Here is an 18,090-nt window from a genome sequence, read left to right on the forward strand (position 1 = left end):
AACCTTCTTTGTCCAGGAATTCATCTGTTGCCACCTAAGCTTTGGACAAACCAATTTCCTTAAGATAAGACACCAGCTTGTCTGTAGCCTTTTGTCTCTTTATACCCCTGACTCCTTATTTCTTTCCTACTTCCCTGATATGTCCTAAGTCAGAGCACCCAGTGTCCCTGTAATAAATAGTCTCTGTATTTGCCCAGAGTCAAGTGGCCCAAGAGCCCTTGATCTTCCTCTTCAAGAAATATCTGAGGACTAGATTTTATCTTCTAGGCAGACTGTATTCCTCACCAACAAGTACACAATTCATATACTTTAAGAAGGGGCCCTTCCTATTATTTTTCATCTAAATAAAATATAATTAGAAAGATTGCTTTCCCTCCAAAAATTAAAAACTCATTCTATTATATAATCATGAATGGTTCAGGTTTATCTCTTTTTTTTAAAAAAAAAAAGGCACAGCTCTTTTTATCTTTTTCTTTATGTCCATGGCTAATTTTGAGTTTACTGAATACATGTAAATGACTTTGGGCCAGCGAGCTTTTGATTTCTGTCAGGCAACAAAAATGGCAGAAAGCATCAACATGAATGGGGCTCTGTCAAGCAGTGCAGGAAGTGCAGACTGAAGTCAGCCTCTTTCCTGAAATGTCCGTGGCACCTAGAGTGGGCAGCCCCACACACCGTGTCTGTGTTTACCATTTCACAGGCTTGTTAGCAAAGAAGGCTGTGGATGCTGGCCTGAACGTGAAGCCTTACATCAAAACTAGCCTATCTCCTGGAAGTGGTGTGGTCACCTACTACCTGCGAGAAAGTGGAGTCATGCCTTACCTGTCTCAGCTTGGGTGAGGGAGAAATCTCTTACACCATTGCTTTTGTTTTATTGTATTCCACAGGTATTTTGCTAAGTCACCTTGTAATGGATGTAAGCTTATCTGATGGTGTCTAATTGTGTAGTCTTCTGTCAGATGGTAAACAGACAAACCCTCAAATTCCGACAGAGCAGGGCCCTCCTGTACAGTTGTACTGGTTGTTCATCAGACAAGGGTGTCTGTGAAGAGAGCAGGGGCTGATATCAAGCCTGTGCTCTGCTGTAGCACTGCACTCCTGGGGCAGGGGGCATCTTTTCTCAGTTGTATGAAGGTGTGCTATGGGCTAGTGTTGGCTCTGCAACTGAATCTGCCCTTTGGTATGAAAATAATTATTTCCCATGCCTGAAAATGTTCTCTTTCCTTGAAGTCAATTAGTTATTTGTTGCCAAATACAGTTTCTCCAATTAATCCACTATTCCTAATTTGGATGACATAGATTTTTGTCATGTGCCTCATAAAAGTCAGAAGTCCTTGGGATTATATAATAAGAGTAGTGAATAAAGACATCAAATGGCATATCTGATTTCAACTTTTAAAAATTCCAGATCAGATAGACTCCTTATAATTTTCTTATAAATTTAAAAAGTAAATTACTTATAAAAGTAAATTATATGGAACAGAATAGAGAGACCAAAAATAACCCATACAGCTATGGTCATTAATCTTCAACAAAGAAGGTGAGAATATTGCAGAAAAGACAGTCTCTTTAGCAAGTGATGTTGGGAAAGCTGGACAGCCTCATGTAAATCAATAAAATTAGAATATTGTCTCACACCGTATACAAAAATAAACTCAAAATGATTTAAATATCTAAATGTAAGACATGACACCATAAAACTCCTAGAAGAGAACATAGGCAAAACATTCTCTGACATAAATTGTAGCAATATCCCAAGGCAAAATAAATAAAAGCAAAAATAAACAAATAGGACCTAATCAAACTTAAAAGTGTTTGCACAGCAAAGGAAACCATAAACAAAACGACAAGTTACCGAATGGAACAAAATATTTGCAAATGATGTGACCGACAAGGGATTAATTTCCAAAATATACAAACAGCTCATACATCTCAATATCAAAAACAAACAAACCAACAACCCAATCAAAAGATGGGCAGAAGACCTGAATAGACATTTTTCCAAAGAAGACGTACAGATGGCCAACAGGCACAGGAAAAGATGCTCAACATCACTAACTTTTAGAAAAATGCAAATCAAAACTACAATGAGGTATCACCTCACGCCAGTCAGAAGGGCCATCATCAAAAAGTCTACAAATAGGGGTTTCCCTGGTGGCGCAGTGGTTGAGAGTCCCCCTGCCGATGCGGGGGACGCGGGTTCGTGCCCCGGTCCGGGAAGATCCCACATGCCGCGGAACGGCTGGGCCCGTGAGCCATGGCCGCTGAGCCTGCGCGTCCGGAGTCTATCCTCTGCAACGGGAGAGGCCACAACAGAGAGAGGCCCGCGTACCGCAAAAAAAAAAAAAAAAGTCTACAAATAATAAATGCTGGAGAGGGTGTGGAGAAAAGGGAACCCTCCTACACTGTTGGTGGGAATGTAAATTGGTGTAACCACTATGGAAAACAGTATGGAGCTTCCCTAAAAAACTAAAACTAGAGCTACCATATGATCCAGCAGTCAGTGGAATATGTCCAGAAAAGACAGAAACTCTAATTTGAAAAGATACATGCACCCCCATGTTCATACCAGCACTATTTATAATAGCTGAGACATTGAAACAGCCTAAGTGTCCATCAACAGATGAATGGATAAAGAAGATACATATACACAATAGAATACTAGTCAGCCATAAAAAAGAATGAAATATTGCCATTTGAAGCAACATGGATAGACCTAGAGAATATCGTACTAAGTGAAGTGAGTCAGGCAGAGAAAGACAAATATTATATATTACCACTTGTATGTGGACTCTAAAAAAAATAATGCAAATGAATCTATTTACGAAACAGAAACAGACTCACAGACATAGAAAACAGACTTATGGTTACTAAAGGGGAAAGCAGGGATTGGGGGGAGAGGTGGGATTAGGAGTATGGGGTTAACAGATACACACTACTATATATAAAATAGATATGGGACTTCCCTGGCCGTCCAGTGGTTATGACTTCGGGCTTCCACTACAGGGGGTGCAGGTTTGATCCCTGGTCGGGGAACTAAGATCCCGCATGCTGCGTGGTGTGGCCAAAAAAAAAAAAGATAAACAGCAAGGATTTACTGTATAACATAGGGAAAACTATTCAATGTCTTGTAATAACCTATAGTGCAAAATAATCTGAAAAAATATGTGTGTGTGTGTGTTTGTATATGACAGCCACCTTGTTGTACACCTTAATATTATAAATCAACTATACTTCAGTTTTTTTTAAAAAGTAAATTATAAAAAGGACTCTTAATTGAATGATCTAGAATGGATGAATAGTAGATCAAAATGTTCCCAAGAATGAAAGCTTTATAGAGACAGCCCTGTACTAAACTTACTTAAGTCAGTGGTCTCCAGGCACTGTAACCAACAGGTGAGCCCACTGAGAGTCATTCTCCATCCTGTGCTTCTCTCTTGCACCTAGGTTTGATGTGGTGGGCTATGGCTGCATGACCTGCATTGGCAACAGTGGGCCCTTAGCTGAAGCTGTGGTAGAAGCCATCACGCAGGTGATTACAGAGGAACTTGTGGGTCTTCAGAGCTGTTGTCATGTTTCATATGATGTGTGATCAAAAGGCTGGTAATTTTAAGAAGGTCCAGGGAAGCATGGGATGTGGTTAAGAGTACGGTCTTTGGAGTTGAGTGAAACTTATTAACTGTATACCTTTGAGCAAGTTAATTAACCCCTTTGTGGCTCAGTTTTCACAACTGTAACTGGAGACAATAATAGCACCTGTTTCATAGAGTTGTGAGCACTAAGGTGATAGTGGACACGAAGGACATAGTGCAGCGCCTGGCACACGCGTGCTCCCTAAACGCGGTTTTGACTGCAGAAGGCGCCAGAATCGTTTGTTCCTGTTGTCTGAAAACTGGTTCCAAATCAGACAAATGAATGTAAACTAAATTGCATTGGCTTGATTTTTGGCCCATAAATTCTGTAGCGTTGAGAAATACTATTTGGTTTGCTTTGCATTAATTATAGAATCCCTGTCAGTCAATGTGGCTTCCTTTAGCTTTCAACTTGCAGTCTTCCCCGCCTGTTCTCAGGCCCCAGCAGCAAAATAACCAGGATGCTGCCTCCTGACCAACCTGCTATTTTCTCATGAGCAGAAACCACTGAATGTGTCTCTCAGCTGCTTTTGACCCAGAGTGTCTCCCACAGGGTCACCCTGTGTGCTCTTCTTCCCAGGGAGAGGACCGGGTGAAGGGGAAGCTTAAAGGGAAAACTTTGACAAATGGAGCCTAGGCATTCTCTTCTCTTTGCGACCTGCTTTTCCCCTTGCCTCACACAGGGGGACCTTGTTGCTGTTGGAGTACTGTCTGGGAACAGGAATTTTGAAGGGCGAGTCCACCCCAATACCCGGGCCAACTATTTAGCCTCTCCGCCTTTAGTAATAGCGTATGCAATTGCGGGGACCATCCGGATCGACTTTGAGAAAGAACCACTGGGTAAGATCTTTTCTGGGGGGTTACAGTTTTTCCAATGTATCTGAAAACATTACTGGGAGAAAGTTATTGCTTTCCTTAATAAATAATGAAGGCTAGACCCTCCAGAGATCAGAGGAGGAGCCTTTTCTTTATGCCCCAATACACAGCTAAGACATAACTGAAATAGTTAAACAAGAATTTACTAAAGGGGGAGGGACAACAAAAGGGAAAGAAATACCCAAAGTAGTGGAGATCTTGCCATTCTGGCTTCTTCTCCAGTCCCTTCCTTTCCAGCTCCTGCTTTAATCTAATGATAGGCACTGTTTTAATGTCTCCTCTGTAGGAACACATCCACATAGTACAGCTTCTTGAAATTCTGGGGACAGGATGCTTTGTTTCCTTTCCTCTGGTCTCTTTGCTGTACCCTCCTCAACCCATGCTAATAAGCAGATTAGATAATATGAAAATGGTGCCCTGGAATTTACTTTCAGGAAATCATAGCTTTAGACATACAGTTGATCCTCATTATATATGGATTCCATATTTGCAAATTTGACTACTCATTAAAATGGATTTTAACCCCAAAATCAATGCTCATCACTCTCCCATGGTCACTCACAGATGTGCACGGGGTGGGGGCGGGGAGGGGTGCAGGTGTGAAAACCTTGAGTCCCTCACTGTGCCTGCTCTCAGCTGAGGTCGAACAAAGCAACATTCTATCATCGGCAGGTGGACTCTCAACCACTGCGCCACCAGGGAAGCCCCATTCTGCCTTTTTATTGCAGGTGTTACACTGCAAACAAGTGTCCTGTTCGAGCTCTGTTTAGCACCATGTTTTTCACATTTTTGTGCTTTTTATTGGTGATTTCACTGTTTAAAATGACCACCAAGAGTAGTGCTAAAGTGCTGTGTAGCATTCCTAAGCCCAAGAAGGCTGTGACGGGCCTCGCGTTAGACAGGCTCGCAAGTTCAGTGTGAATGCATCAACAGTATGTATGAAGTAAGGTGTCATGAAACAGAAACACACATAAAACAGGGTTATGTCTTGATCAGTTGACGACAGTGTTGTGGATGGAGGCTCTTGGGAGCCTAACATGTGTGTCCCCTGGGGGCAGTGACTGAGTATTCTCTGAGTGTGCACGTAGGCTTTACAGAACGTAACTACCCTGAACGAGACTTGACTGACTGTATGTGGTGATGAAAATGGGGTATGAGATGTTTTTCTCACTAATAAACATTTTTTTCCCCAGGGGTAAATGCAAAGGGACAACAGGTATTTCTGAGAGATATCTGGCCAACCAGAGATGAGATCCAGGCAGTGGAGCGTCAGTATGTCATCCCTGGGATGTTTAAGGAGGTCTATCAGAAAATAGAGGTGAGGTCCCAGCCCACCTGTGAGGGAAAGCTACTCTTATGCATCATCTCTGCCACCCTTGAGGCCAGTGGCGGTGTCAGCTATACAAAGTAACATTTCTTCAGATGATTGGGGAAGTGGTTATCCATCATTTTTCTCCTAAGACTCACGTTTTTCCAGACCCCACACTCCCCAGATGTTCCCAGAGTTGGACGAGTGAGTGGCAGCCTCAGGAGGAAAGGCCTCAGCTGTGTGTGGTTCCTGGCCTGCTCTCCACAGCTACCCCCTTCCTCAGGCAGCCTGGGGCGTGCATCAACTATGGTTGAGGACCCCCTGATGTCACTGTAGTGTGTCACTGAGGCATCAAATGGTTGAATGCACCTCTCAGATGTATTTGCATGCTTAAAAAATAATAATAAAAATAAAAGCCACTCAGTAGGAAACACCACCCTATCAAACTACCGAAATAAAAAAAAAACTTGCTGTGCATTTTACAAATACAGGGAAAATGTATGGGGCTCAGCATCATTTTCGGAGCCTCTTGGATGTTACCACTTTCCCTAGTCTCTGTGATAGGCTGACCCAAGGGCTTCAGCCTAGGGCTGGTGGTTTGAATGAAACAAGAGGGCAGACTGGGTAGCAGAGTCACACGGGGGTCATATTCATGCACTGTGAATCCCACAAGCTGCTCACTGGGAAATGGTACAAGGGAGTTTGGTAGATATTGGGTTAAATGTATTTCTCCAGAGTCTGAGTCAATGGACATGTAGAGCTAATTCAAGCCAATTTGAATGCATAGCAGCTGTCTTACTAGCTAATGTCCTTATGACCTGGAGGTCTACTTCCCAGAATCTTCAGAGCATACATAATTTCCCCTGGGGTACAATCTGGATTATTTCATAAATTATATTTATAAGTATATGTATTAGTTATCTATTGCTCTGCAACAAATTACCCCCAAACTTAGTGAGTTAAAACAGCAAGGTTTTTGTTTTTGTTTTTGTTTTGCGGTACGCAGGCCTCTCACTGTTGTGGCCTCTCCTGTTGAGGAGCACAGGCTCCAGACGCACAGGCTCAGCGGCCATGGCTCACAGGCCCAGCCGCTCCGCGGCATGTGGGATCTTCCCAGACCGGGGCACGAACCCATGTCCCGTGCATCGGCAGGCGGACTCTCAACCACTATGCCACCAGGGAAGCCCGCAAGCATTTTTTTATCTCACAGTTTCCATGGGTCAGAAATGGAGGTGCGGCTTAACAGGGTGTGTGTGCCTTCACAAGGCCCCAGTCAAGGTGTCATCTTGGGCTGCAGTCTCATCTGAAGACTCAACTGGGGGAAGATCCATTTCTAAGACCACTCATGTGGTTGTTGGCAGGATAAAGGACCTCACGTGCTGTGGGTGAAGGCCTCAGCTCCTCACTGACTGTCAGCTAGAGGCTGCCCTCAGTGCCTTACTAGTGGGTCTCTTCACCTGCTCTTCACAGAATGGTAGCTGGCCTCCATCAGAGCAAGTAAGCAAGCAAGCGAGGGTAAGAGGGTGAAAGTGACAGAAGGCAGAGTCTCTTTATAACCTAATCCTGGAGGTGAGTCACTAGGCCCAGCCCCTACTCAGCAGGAGGGGATCACTTAGGGGTGTGAATCCTAGAAGGCAGGTCCGTGGGGGCCATTCCAGAGGCTGCCTATCACAGAGCACATGTATTTTTAAATTACTTAGCATGGTGTTGTCTTAGTATAGAGGAACTCTGTTGTGTGACCATTTAGAGTAAGAATGGTTTTCACTGTGCTCTTAGCTTGAATATATGTTTGTGTTCGCATGTTAAATTTTCCTTAGGATGGACTGTGATTAGATCTGCCTTTCCTTTTTTCTTTTTTCCCCAAGACTGTGAATGAGAGCTGGAATGCCTTAGCAGCCCCATCAGATAAGCTATATTACTGGAATCCCAAATCTACGTACATTAAGTCACCACCATTCTTTGAAGACCTGGTAGGACTTTTTACTTTTTAACAAAACGAGTTCTTCAAAAAGTTTCTTGCCTTGCAAAATCCATATTTAAACCTTATATCCATAAAAACAAGGGAAATCTTCTCTGAAACTGATGATCAAGGAGTCTGCACTGCCCTGGGTGGGGCGGGGAGGACTCCTGCTGTCCTCAGCATCTGAGGCCTTCTCTGGATGTGGAGAAAGAGAATGTCGTTTGCAGCAGCATCCCTGTTGCTTTTGAGTGGACAGTGCCAATACTTCACCTCCCTTCAAGAGTGAGATATGAATATTTTGCATAAATTTACCTCACCTTTCTAAACACCCCTGAAAAAAACAATAAAACTAGAATTTTCTATGCACTGATATAGGGCTGTCATCTGGTTCAGGTCCATGGACCGCTACTGTTGGGGTTCCCCTGGTGACATGTTGGGAGAAAACCTGGGCAAACACTGACTTACTGTGTTCTTTGGTAGACTTTGGATCTTCGGCCTCCTAAATCTATAGTGGATGCCTACGTGCTGTTAAATTTGGGAGATTCAGTAACAACAGACCACATCTCTCCGGCTGGAAATATTGCAAGAAATAGCCCTGCTGCTCGCTACTTAACTAACAGAGGGTAAGTAATGAATAAGGGGAGGAAGGCCTGAAGGCAGAAATGGAGAGAGTGAGGCCAGTAGTTCTCTTTTCATGAGGTCTCCTTGGAGTCACACTTCGGTTTTTCACTGAACCCTGGGGCTTGAAAACCAATTGCTCTTTCTGTTTGCTGCTTCGAAGCTTCCCTGGGGAGAATCCATCAGCACGTGAACCCCAGCAGGGATGAGGACCTTCTTTTTGAGCAGGTGTACTCATTAGACTCAGCTGTCATCCCAACCCCCAGCTTGGCTGACTGTTAAAGTACAAGGCTCTGCTCTTCACCCGTGGCAGAGCCTGGTTCCACTTGAAGTACTCGACAGGGCTAGAACTGGAAATGCATTGATATTTCCTGGTTGAGAGACGTATTCTTTACAGAGATCCACTTCAAGGATTTGCAGTTTACGCATCCATTCAGCAATCCTTCAGTCACATACCGATTTTAACAGTATTATCCACTGTTATTTAATATACCACTATCAATCAATGTCGGTCCCAAATGGGACTTTCCATGAGAGTCATCTGGGGAGATAAAAGTTCCTGGTTCCCGTCCCCACCTCCTGAATCAGCTTCTTCAGGGATGGGGCCCAGAGCCAATTTGAGGAACGAAATTCAACACCTTCTTTTTTCCCAGTAGGAGAGGACAGCTACCTTGCCCCTCATCTCACTTGCCTGGTGGCTAACCCATTTTCTTCATGAATTTCCCTTTCTATCCTGCTCACTCATCTCTGCCTTTTCCTAGTGCACCCTATGGGACAGTCTATTCATTCAGACCAAGAATATTTCATATTCTCCAGAAATGTGAGTGTTGTAAGTTTAAGAAGATAGCCCACATCTGGAGGAGATGATGCACAGTGGTCTGTGTCAAGATTTTTCTTTAACGCAGGGCAACTACTTTTCAAAATGTATGGGAACTGCCTATACACAGATACATATTGTGAGATTTTAAAGGGATATGATTCTGCTTTGAGTGGGAGACACAAGTCCATCAGCAAGTAGAAAAGGGCAGGTGATATTCAAGATGAGTCAGTGAGTCCCTGCTCTTCCACTCACCCACACTGCTCGGGACACATTGCCCACCACCTTGTTCATCGAATGTTCCAAGCAAGGCCAAGTACCCTTCTGCCTGAGAGCCTTTGGTTGAGCTGGCTGTTTTTTCCTCTTGGATGCCCTTCCCCAAGATACCCTCTTAGCTAACTCTCTCGCCAAGTTCAAGTCTTCCTCCATGAGTTCATTCCCACCATACTCCTGTTCTCCTTGCCCTGGTCTACCTTTTCTTTTTTCTAAGGTATTAACCACAATCTAGTAACACTTGCGTAGGATGCTCTTTAAAAAAATTCCTTTGTCTCCAGCTTCTAGAATGTAAGCTCTGCAAAGGCAGAGATCTTAATTTGTTTTGTTCATTGTTCACCCACAACAGCTCCTGGCACATAGTTGGTGCTCAATAAAAAGTTGTTGAGTGAATGAATGGGAGAAAAGGCTTCTAAGAACAAACAGAGAAACTAGAGAAACACAAGATTGAGGCTGGAGGAAGAAACTAGAAAATAAGCAGTGACCAACACCTTTTGAGATTGGTGATTATTGATACTCTAGAGAATTGAATGAAAGGAGATATACCTTCTCATAAAAATGCACATGCACATTTTGGACATAATTTCAGGGGTTCATAGCCACACTCACCTACTCCTGAAGCCCATTCATAGACTCTCAATCTTCAAATTAGATCTAACTAATAAATCATTAACCACACGCTTCCTAGCATTATAAGAAACAGCCCAGTGAACTGGTCGCCATGTTCATTTTAAGATGTTGTTACTCACTTTGCAAAGTGTCCTTTCATTGGGACCCACAGATAAGATTTTTCTTTGATTTTAGGACCACCGATAGCTATTCCCGTCTGCCTCTTTGGCACTGCCCTGATTTTGATCTTATGAAAATTCTAAGTCATGTCACCAGTTATGTGTCTTTTCATTGCACTGAGCTCCTGGTAACTCGGGGACAAATTTGAACCTACTTCTGTTTAGTTTATAGAATGTATTTTATGTGTCCCCATTCTTGGCTCTACCTGACTGGCCTACCCTGAGTATTCCCTTTGCTTCCTTTGTTTTTCTTACCCATTTTTAGTATTTTACCTTTTGTGAAGCTTTATAGGCTACCCTACTGAATCAGTAAAATAAATACTCTTATTAAAGTCCCTCCCGATTGCTCTCCTCAGATTTATAACTGTAGGTTGCTGCTGGGAGCATACTGATTCACAGTCCCACCTGCCACCTCTCACTCTGCCCTCAGTTGAAGCCATGGGAACAGCTTTTCTGCCTTGGAGAACAATACTTAGCAGACATAGAGAAACACCTAGGTTTGTGGGTTTTCTCTTTTCTTGGAGTAAGCCAAGTTTAATCTTCTCTCAGTTCACTAAACCAGCTCCCCTCCTGCTTTCGTTATCAGCTTGACTCCACGAGAATTCAACTCCTATGGCTCCCGCCGAGGTAATGACGCCATCATGGCGCGGGGGACATTTGCCAATATCCGCTTATTAAACAAATTCTTGAACAAGCAGGCACCACAGACTATCCATCTGCCTACTGGCGAAATTGTGAGTATTGTGTCTTCTACTTCATTAAGAAGCCAGAATTTCTCAGGCTCTGGGTGGGTGGATGTTTGCACCATCACTTTCCTTTTGGTCTTATTTTTATTTCACAGCTCATCCTACCTCTTGCTTTGTACAGTCCCTCTTGCCAGGTGTCCATGTATATAGAGTTCATCCTTGATGGAGAGGCCCTTTAAACTGGGAAAACTTTTCCTGCTTAGAGATTCTGCTTCATGCTTTAACTAAGTCTAGTTTCCTAGGAGTTGAGCTTAAAAACCTCTGAGTGAAATTTCGTCAGTTCAGAGTACTTGAAGGGGAAATTCCAGGTTAAGGTGGAGGATATTTATTAAGAAGTGCTATTTTATTGGGTTGGCCAAAAAGTTCGTTTGGGTTTTCGGTAGCCTCGTATGGAAAAACCCAAATGAACTTTTTGGCCAACCCAATATAACTTTAATAGCATTTAATTAATTTACCATATGACTAGGAAAAGAAGGAATGTACGGGATTGTGCAGGCCTGCTTGGGTCCTAATGGGGACCATCTGGAGTTGGCATATTACAGCTGGAATTGTCTATTCACAGATGGCAGGCATATGAGAGGTGGGGAAGCCTGTACTTTAAGTCAGACAAGCCTGGGTTCAAGTCCCATCTCCACCTCATATCAGCTGTGGAGCCCTCAGCAAGTTATCTCCCTCTCTGAGCCTCATTTTTCTTACTTGAGAAGTAGAAATAATATCCACTTTTTAAGGCTCTGAGGCTTAACCTCGAATGGAATGACACGTTAAACACCTAGCATAGCATCTGGCACAGCAGTAGGTCCTCAGGGTCACTTCCCTTCCCAGTGAATGCTGTGAAACCGCATGAAAACTGGTTAAGCTACTTAAGAAATAACCCTCACAAATTATTTTAAAATGATAATGACCAAATACGTCTGTGGAACTTACACCATCCCAGGTGCTGTTCTAAGCTCTTTGCATATACTGACTTGTTCAATCCTCAAAACAACCCTTTGAGGAAGGTACCATAATTCTCCTTGTTTTAAGTTGGCAAGTGGAGCCTAGAGAGCTCATGTAACTCCCTAAATTCACAAGTCTGAGGAGCTGAGATTAAAACCCATGGAGTCAGGCTCTGTCCGAAGTCAACGCTCTTTACCACCAAACACACTGCCTCACTTGTAACTGGTTCTATGTTTGTAAAGCAAATTCATCATAGATACTCTGATCACCAGGATCCAGCACAAAGTCAGTGCCCAGGAGATATCTGTTCAGTGAATAGCAGGGACGATAAACTATTAAGTGAAAAAGATACAAATAAATGGTAAAATCCCCGAGAGATGAAGGGGAAGGACTTGCAGTTACAGACTTTGGAGGCCTCCAGGATACTGACTGTCACAATGAATCTCCCTCATTTACAGCCCGGCCATTGCACAGAACTCCTAGTCAGTTGCTTAGTGCCTCAGCTTAAATAAGGAGACAGAATGAGAGATGAAGAGGCATTTGAATCAGGCCTTGAACTTGGAAGACAGACAAAGAACAGAGGAATATAAAGGACAACAGATAATGCAAAGAGTAGAAGAAAACTAAGGAAAACAACTGTCTCCTCAGAGTGATAAGAGATGATTTTCTGTTGCTGTAAAGTAATCAGAAGACAAGAAAGAGCTCCTTAAAAAAAAAAAAAAAAAAAAAAAAGCCCCTAAAATTTCACAGGAAAAGTTGATTAGTTGAGAATATCTTCCAGAATATAGAAAGACAAAGGGGAAATTAGAAAATGTAAGAAAATTAAAGACTGAACTGAGGAGGGCCAACATCTGACTGAATAGAGATGCTAAAAAGAACAGACAAGATCTGAGAGGAAATTATTAGAGAATTAACACAAGAAAATTCCTCAGCTGCAAAATCTGAGATTCCAGATTCAAAGGTCCACTGAGTGCCCAGCCACATGATTAAAGAAGACCCACTCCAAGTGACATCATTATGAAATTAAGACAGCAAAGTTGGGAATTCCCTGGCGGTCCTGTGGTTAGGACTCCGCGATTTCACGGCTTGAGGGCCTGGGCTCGATCCCTGGTTGGGGAACTAAGATCCCACAAGCCGCGCGGCACGAACAGCAGAGGCAAGGAGTTCTAGAAACTTCAGAGAGGGAAAAACAGCTTATGTGCATTGTCCTGGGGATCAGACGCGCTCACAGCAGCCCAGGAAACAGACTGAGGAAAGTTATTGGCACCCTAAAATCTGTGTCCCTCATACTTCCAGCCAAGTGAGATTAAAGTAATAACACATTCAGATATTCAAAAACTTTAAAAATACCCTTAGTCCCAGTCTCAAGAAGCTACTTAGTAAATGTATTACACCAAAACGAGGGAATAAACCAAAAAAAGAGGAAGATGTAGGATCCAAGAAAAAGAAATACAGGGAATCGACAGGATGTTGGGGAAAGAATAGGAATGCACCATGTCCTCAGAGAGCCATCAGTCCACACAGGAATGTTGGGTTCCAAGAGTGACACCCCATGAAAAAGATTTTTAAATTAGATTGCCTGATAGATTTGAATGTCTTTAGAGAAGACTTGTATTGATACTTTAGGCAGTGCATTTGGGAATTAATTAACAAGTAGGGACACAGAAATAGGTGAGCACACATACAAAAAATTTATTCCGGTGGAAAAAAAAATTGTTTAATTGCCAAGAAAAGGAAATCAGAGTATATTATATGGCTCAGCTATAAGTGGCATTTACATAATCAAAATGTATGACAATGATATTAGAAGGCCGCGGAGAGTAGGGGGTGGGGGAGGGGAAGGAGCACAGTGGTTAAAAGAACTAAATCATCAAAGTAGGAAATTAACAATAAAAAAGGAGAAATGAAGAACTGGCTGATTAAATACTTAGGGATACAGAGGCACAATAACAGAAGAAACCACTAAATTTTATGTTTTCTTCAGAAGAGCGGGAGAGTACAGGAGCTGATGCTTTATAAGCTGCTTACTACTCTGTTTGGCTCATGTATGAGAAAAGCCAGGAGCTCGCAATTCTAGACCTGCTTAGTCCCACTCATCTTGGGTTCCAAGACCTGCTTTGCCACGGGATTGTCAGCTTTGTGGTAGTTTTAAAAGCACTTTAAAAAACACACACTCCCACAGTCTTAAATACAAAGCTACTAATAGATATCTCTGAAAATATCAGGTAGGTTGTTTCTTTCTGGTCTTTGAAAGGATCCAGGCTATTTGGCTAGGGCAGGCTTTCACTGGTTTTGTTTGTTCGTTTGTTTTTAAACAGTTTCTATATTCATGAGCTCTATCCAGCTAAAGACATACAGAATCCTACCCAGATTTAGGCGATGCCGTGTGACATCAAGCACAGTCTCCATCCTTTCACCGCAATAGCAATCTGTGAAAGCCTACGTAAGAATTTGATTAGACACCTTTCTAGAGCTCCTTTCAAATCAAATACTCCTTCTTTTGGACAGATCTTATTTTCTGACTTAAGTAGCCAGGAGAAAACAATGTTTTATTACTCACCAGCAATGATATCATCTCTTTGTGAAGTCTCAGCTCAGCAGAATATTCAGAGCTCCTGTGAGAAACAAATGAATCTATTTGTGTAAGATGTTTCTCATATGTACCAAAAGATCCATTAATCCTTTCCTGTCCTTTATTGATTGGTGCTTCCATCAGTGTTTCTACTGTCTCTACCTTGACCTCCATGTAGAAGGGTGACACATAAGAGTTTGCATTTTATGTAATTCCTGAACACGTGACCTTCTTTCTGTTTGGCTACCCTTCACAGCTGACCATCGCTGAGCTTCTGGTACTCAGTCAAAACCCAGGTTTAGGTGGGATTCTCTGCTTTAGCTGTAAAATATTTTAATCAATGGAAGAGTTAGAAAAAAAAAAACTGATCTAATTTCCTATTTTTCCCCTGATGCCCTAGGATTTGAATGTTTTTCTAAAACTAGGATAATGAGGCATTTCACTTAAGAGTATAACATTCAATTTGATAGAGGTACGTAGATGGAGTTAACTGGAAATTTGTAGACCAGGCAACTGACTGGTTGAGTGTTCCATTGACTTTACGTTGGCTTGGCCGACTACAGACACTTCTGCCCCTGCATGTCCCACCAGGACTCACTGCCCTGTGTCCACACTCTGTGCCTTTACTGTGTCTGTAAAACCTTCCTCTTCTCTTCCTCAGCTTGATGTGTTCGATGCCTCTGAGCGGTACCAGCAGGCGGGCCTTCCCCTGATAGTTCTGGCCGGCAAAGAGTACGGCTCAGGCAGCTCCCGAGACTGGGCAGCCAAGGGCCCTTTCCTACTGGTGAGTAGGATGCAGAGACATCCCCGCAGGCAGCTGCCCCTCTGAACCAGAAGGGAAGCTGGGAGGGAGGCCAGAAATAAAATGCTTTGCTTTACTTTCCAAGATGTAGAAGAGCAAAGCAAGCTCGGGAAAGCAGGAACGTTTATTCATCTCCTGCTTCTTGGTAGATCAGGATTTACTTCACTGAGTGAAGGGTAATCTAGAGTTCACCAGCTTCCCTTAGATCAAACATTGCTATCCTGGGAGCTGTGGATCTTTGGGGGCGTCTACAGAACAGTTGGGGGGAGGGTCCCGAAGTCTATCCATCCAGAAGTGTGTAGTATGTGTCTTTTTTTTTTTTTAAATGGGGAAAGTTTCATGGTTTTCATAACGTTCTCAGAGGTTATCACCTGAAGTTTATTCAAGGCTCTTGTCCCAGGTGAATGTGAGGAATAATCTACTGCTACTGTATCGTCAGGTTCACAGAAGGGAAAAAGTAAGGAGCCTGAGCTTTGGATAAGCTCGGGGAATGCACTTTTTAACAGTTGCTTATCACTGCCTGTGAAAAGTCTGCATACAGGCTCAATAGAAAAGGAAGCCCTCTCTGTATGTAGACAGTCAGCTCTTTGGAACCTTCAGCCATTTCAGGGCTTGACCTGCGTCAGGTGTCCCTGGGGGAGGGGCCACGCAGGAGCTTTTACCTCTCGAGCATTTGCTTGCCCTGAAAGCAGGGCACACTCCTGGTGACTGACTTTAATCCTCAGGATAGGGTAGAATAGCTTAGCTGATATCAATTTAAATAACGATGGCTCGAGCAAATCAATGCACTTGGCAGATGCTAAGTAAGTTGATATCCACAAGTACAGTAAAAAAAAAAATATGGCTGTCTGGCAGGCAGCCCTCCAGACTCCCAGGCTTCTGAAAAATGTCTTTGAACATCACACCTATTTTTTTTTAGGCAATCAGTTTGCAGTGGGTGGGGGGGGAGATGTTCTTATTGGTAATTTGTCAAAGGCCTGCCTTTTCTAGAAACTGCTGAAAAGAACCTAAGAAATTACAGAAGAAAGGATTTTAGGAAGGGAGCTGGGTGCTGCAGGGAGCAGTCAGGTGGGGACAGTGAGATCTGGGAAATAAGAAGAGACCTGGCACCGAGGGGCTCTCTAGGGGCTCACTGGGCTGCACCAGCCACGAGACCAAAGAAGGAGCCCGGATACAGCGACAGAGAGACATCAGTGGTTTAACAGAGGGGGGCTCTTACACATCGGAAGCAAGGTCCTGGGGCAACACCCCACCGTGTGCAGCAAACAGCAAGCAGGACACAGCAAGTCTTCCCTCCCCTGGGGGAGAAGGAGGCTACCATTTATAGGGGGGGATTGATGTCAGGTTGGCTCATCAGTTACCAGGGAAACCAGCAGCTGGGGCCTGTGCCTCACAGCCACTCAGGTTAACCACCACCACTAGGGCAGATGTTTCCCTTTAATAAGCTAGCAGGTGGGGCCGTTCTGACTTAAGGGGCAGGGGGCAAGCACATTCATGTGAGTAGGGCAGAGGTGAAGCAGGGACTGGTCGAGCAGGGGATGTACAAAGAGCAAGAGAACAGCCATCTTGAGGGGCCTGACCATACACGTCTAGACTTCTCTACAGAACCGCTCCAAGTTCTGTCTGCCCAGACAGCCGTATACACTTCATTCTGTAGCTGCCCAGCCTCGGCCACTAGGCAACCCCGGGCTGTCCTCATGCAGAGAGGGACAGACAGCTGTGATCTGCAGTGCTGCAAGGCCCTTTACACAGAGCTTGAGACGTGAATGACCTGTGTTTACAAAGATTACCACTTCCCCCAAAATAAGTATACAGTACATATATACGTAAATCCATACAAAATATCTACTGTCCTAAAGAATCTGCCCTTCCTCTATAAATTTGCTTTTAAATTTGGAAACACCTTGAGATTTTAAAAAAACACCTGTGCCTGGATCTCATTCCCAGAGATTCTGGTTTAACTGGTAAGGGGAAAGGCCAGGACATCGGGCTTTTAAAAGTCTCCCCAGTGATTCTAATATTCAGCAGAGTTTGAGAACTACTGCTCTATAGCCATGGTTCTCCTAAATTAAAAGAATCACTATCTTCTCCCACCCATGCTCCCTGTTAGAGATTCTGATACAGTAGACCTGGGGTAGTACCCATGAATCTACATTTTTTTAAATTAATTTTTATTAGAATATAGATTTACAATGTTGTGTCAGTTTCGACTGTACAGCAAAATTAATCAGTTATACATATACATATGTACAACTCTTTCTAAGATTCTGTTCCCATATAGGTCATTATATTGAGTAGAGTTCCCTGTGCTATACAGTAGGTTCTTACTAGTTATCTATTTTATATATAGTAGTGTGTATATGTCAATCCCAATCTCCCAGTTTATCGCCCTCCCTTCCCCCTTGGTAACCATAAGTTTGTTTACTACATTTGTGACTCAAGAATCTACATTTTTAACAAGCTTCCTGAGTAACCCTGATTCAGGGGATCTTAAAAGTGGACCCTAGATATTGAGACCTTTTAGGGGTATCTTACTATTATATTACAGTTAACTAATATTTGAGGATGGGATATTCTAGTTAATCAAGTATCCTGGTTTATTGATCACTGCTGTACATTGCCAGTTATAGATCATAGTAAAATGTACTTTATAGGAAGCTTTATATCAAGATTATATTCAATGTAATTTGATCCCTGAAACAGGAAGTATAAAAGCAGCACACAGTAGGTAATCATTTACTTTCTCTGTAGTATGTTCTGA

The 18,090-nt window shown here is 43.1% G+C and overlaps 1 protein-coding gene across 2 annotated transcripts in view; it reads left to right on the top strand.

Annotated features, from left to right (window-relative positions):
* Positions 1–18,090, top strand: part of ACO1 (aconitase 1) — a 65,085-nt gene that overhangs the window by 39,179 nt on the left and 7,816 nt on the right. For both annotated transcript variants that reach the window (XM_024753801.1, XM_024753802.1), the window contains exons 12-19: positions 701–836; positions 3,448–3,532; positions 4,316–4,472; positions 5,702–5,826; positions 7,683–7,787; positions 8,258–8,400; positions 10,860–11,007; positions 15,189–15,311. In XM_024753801.1, coding sequence (XP_024609569.1) covers positions 701–836; positions 3,448–3,532; positions 4,316–4,472; positions 5,702–5,826; positions 7,683–7,787; positions 8,258–8,400; positions 10,860–11,007; positions 15,189–15,311 — 1,022 coding nt within the window. The remainder of the gene's footprint in view (positions 1–700; positions 837–3,447; positions 3,533–4,315; positions 4,473–5,701; positions 5,827–7,682; positions 7,788–8,257; positions 8,401–10,859; positions 11,008–15,188; positions 15,312–18,090) is intronic.

The sequence above is a fragment of the Neophocaena asiaeorientalis genome, unplaced genomic scaffold, assembly GCF_003031525.2.
Source record: "Neophocaena asiaeorientalis asiaeorientalis breed wild unplaced genomic scaffold, Neophocaena_asiaeorientalis_V1.1 scaffold220, whole genome shotgun sequence".
NCBI classification, from domain to species: Eukaryota; Metazoa; Chordata; class Mammalia; order Artiodactyla; family Phocoenidae; genus Neophocaena; species Neophocaena asiaeorientalis.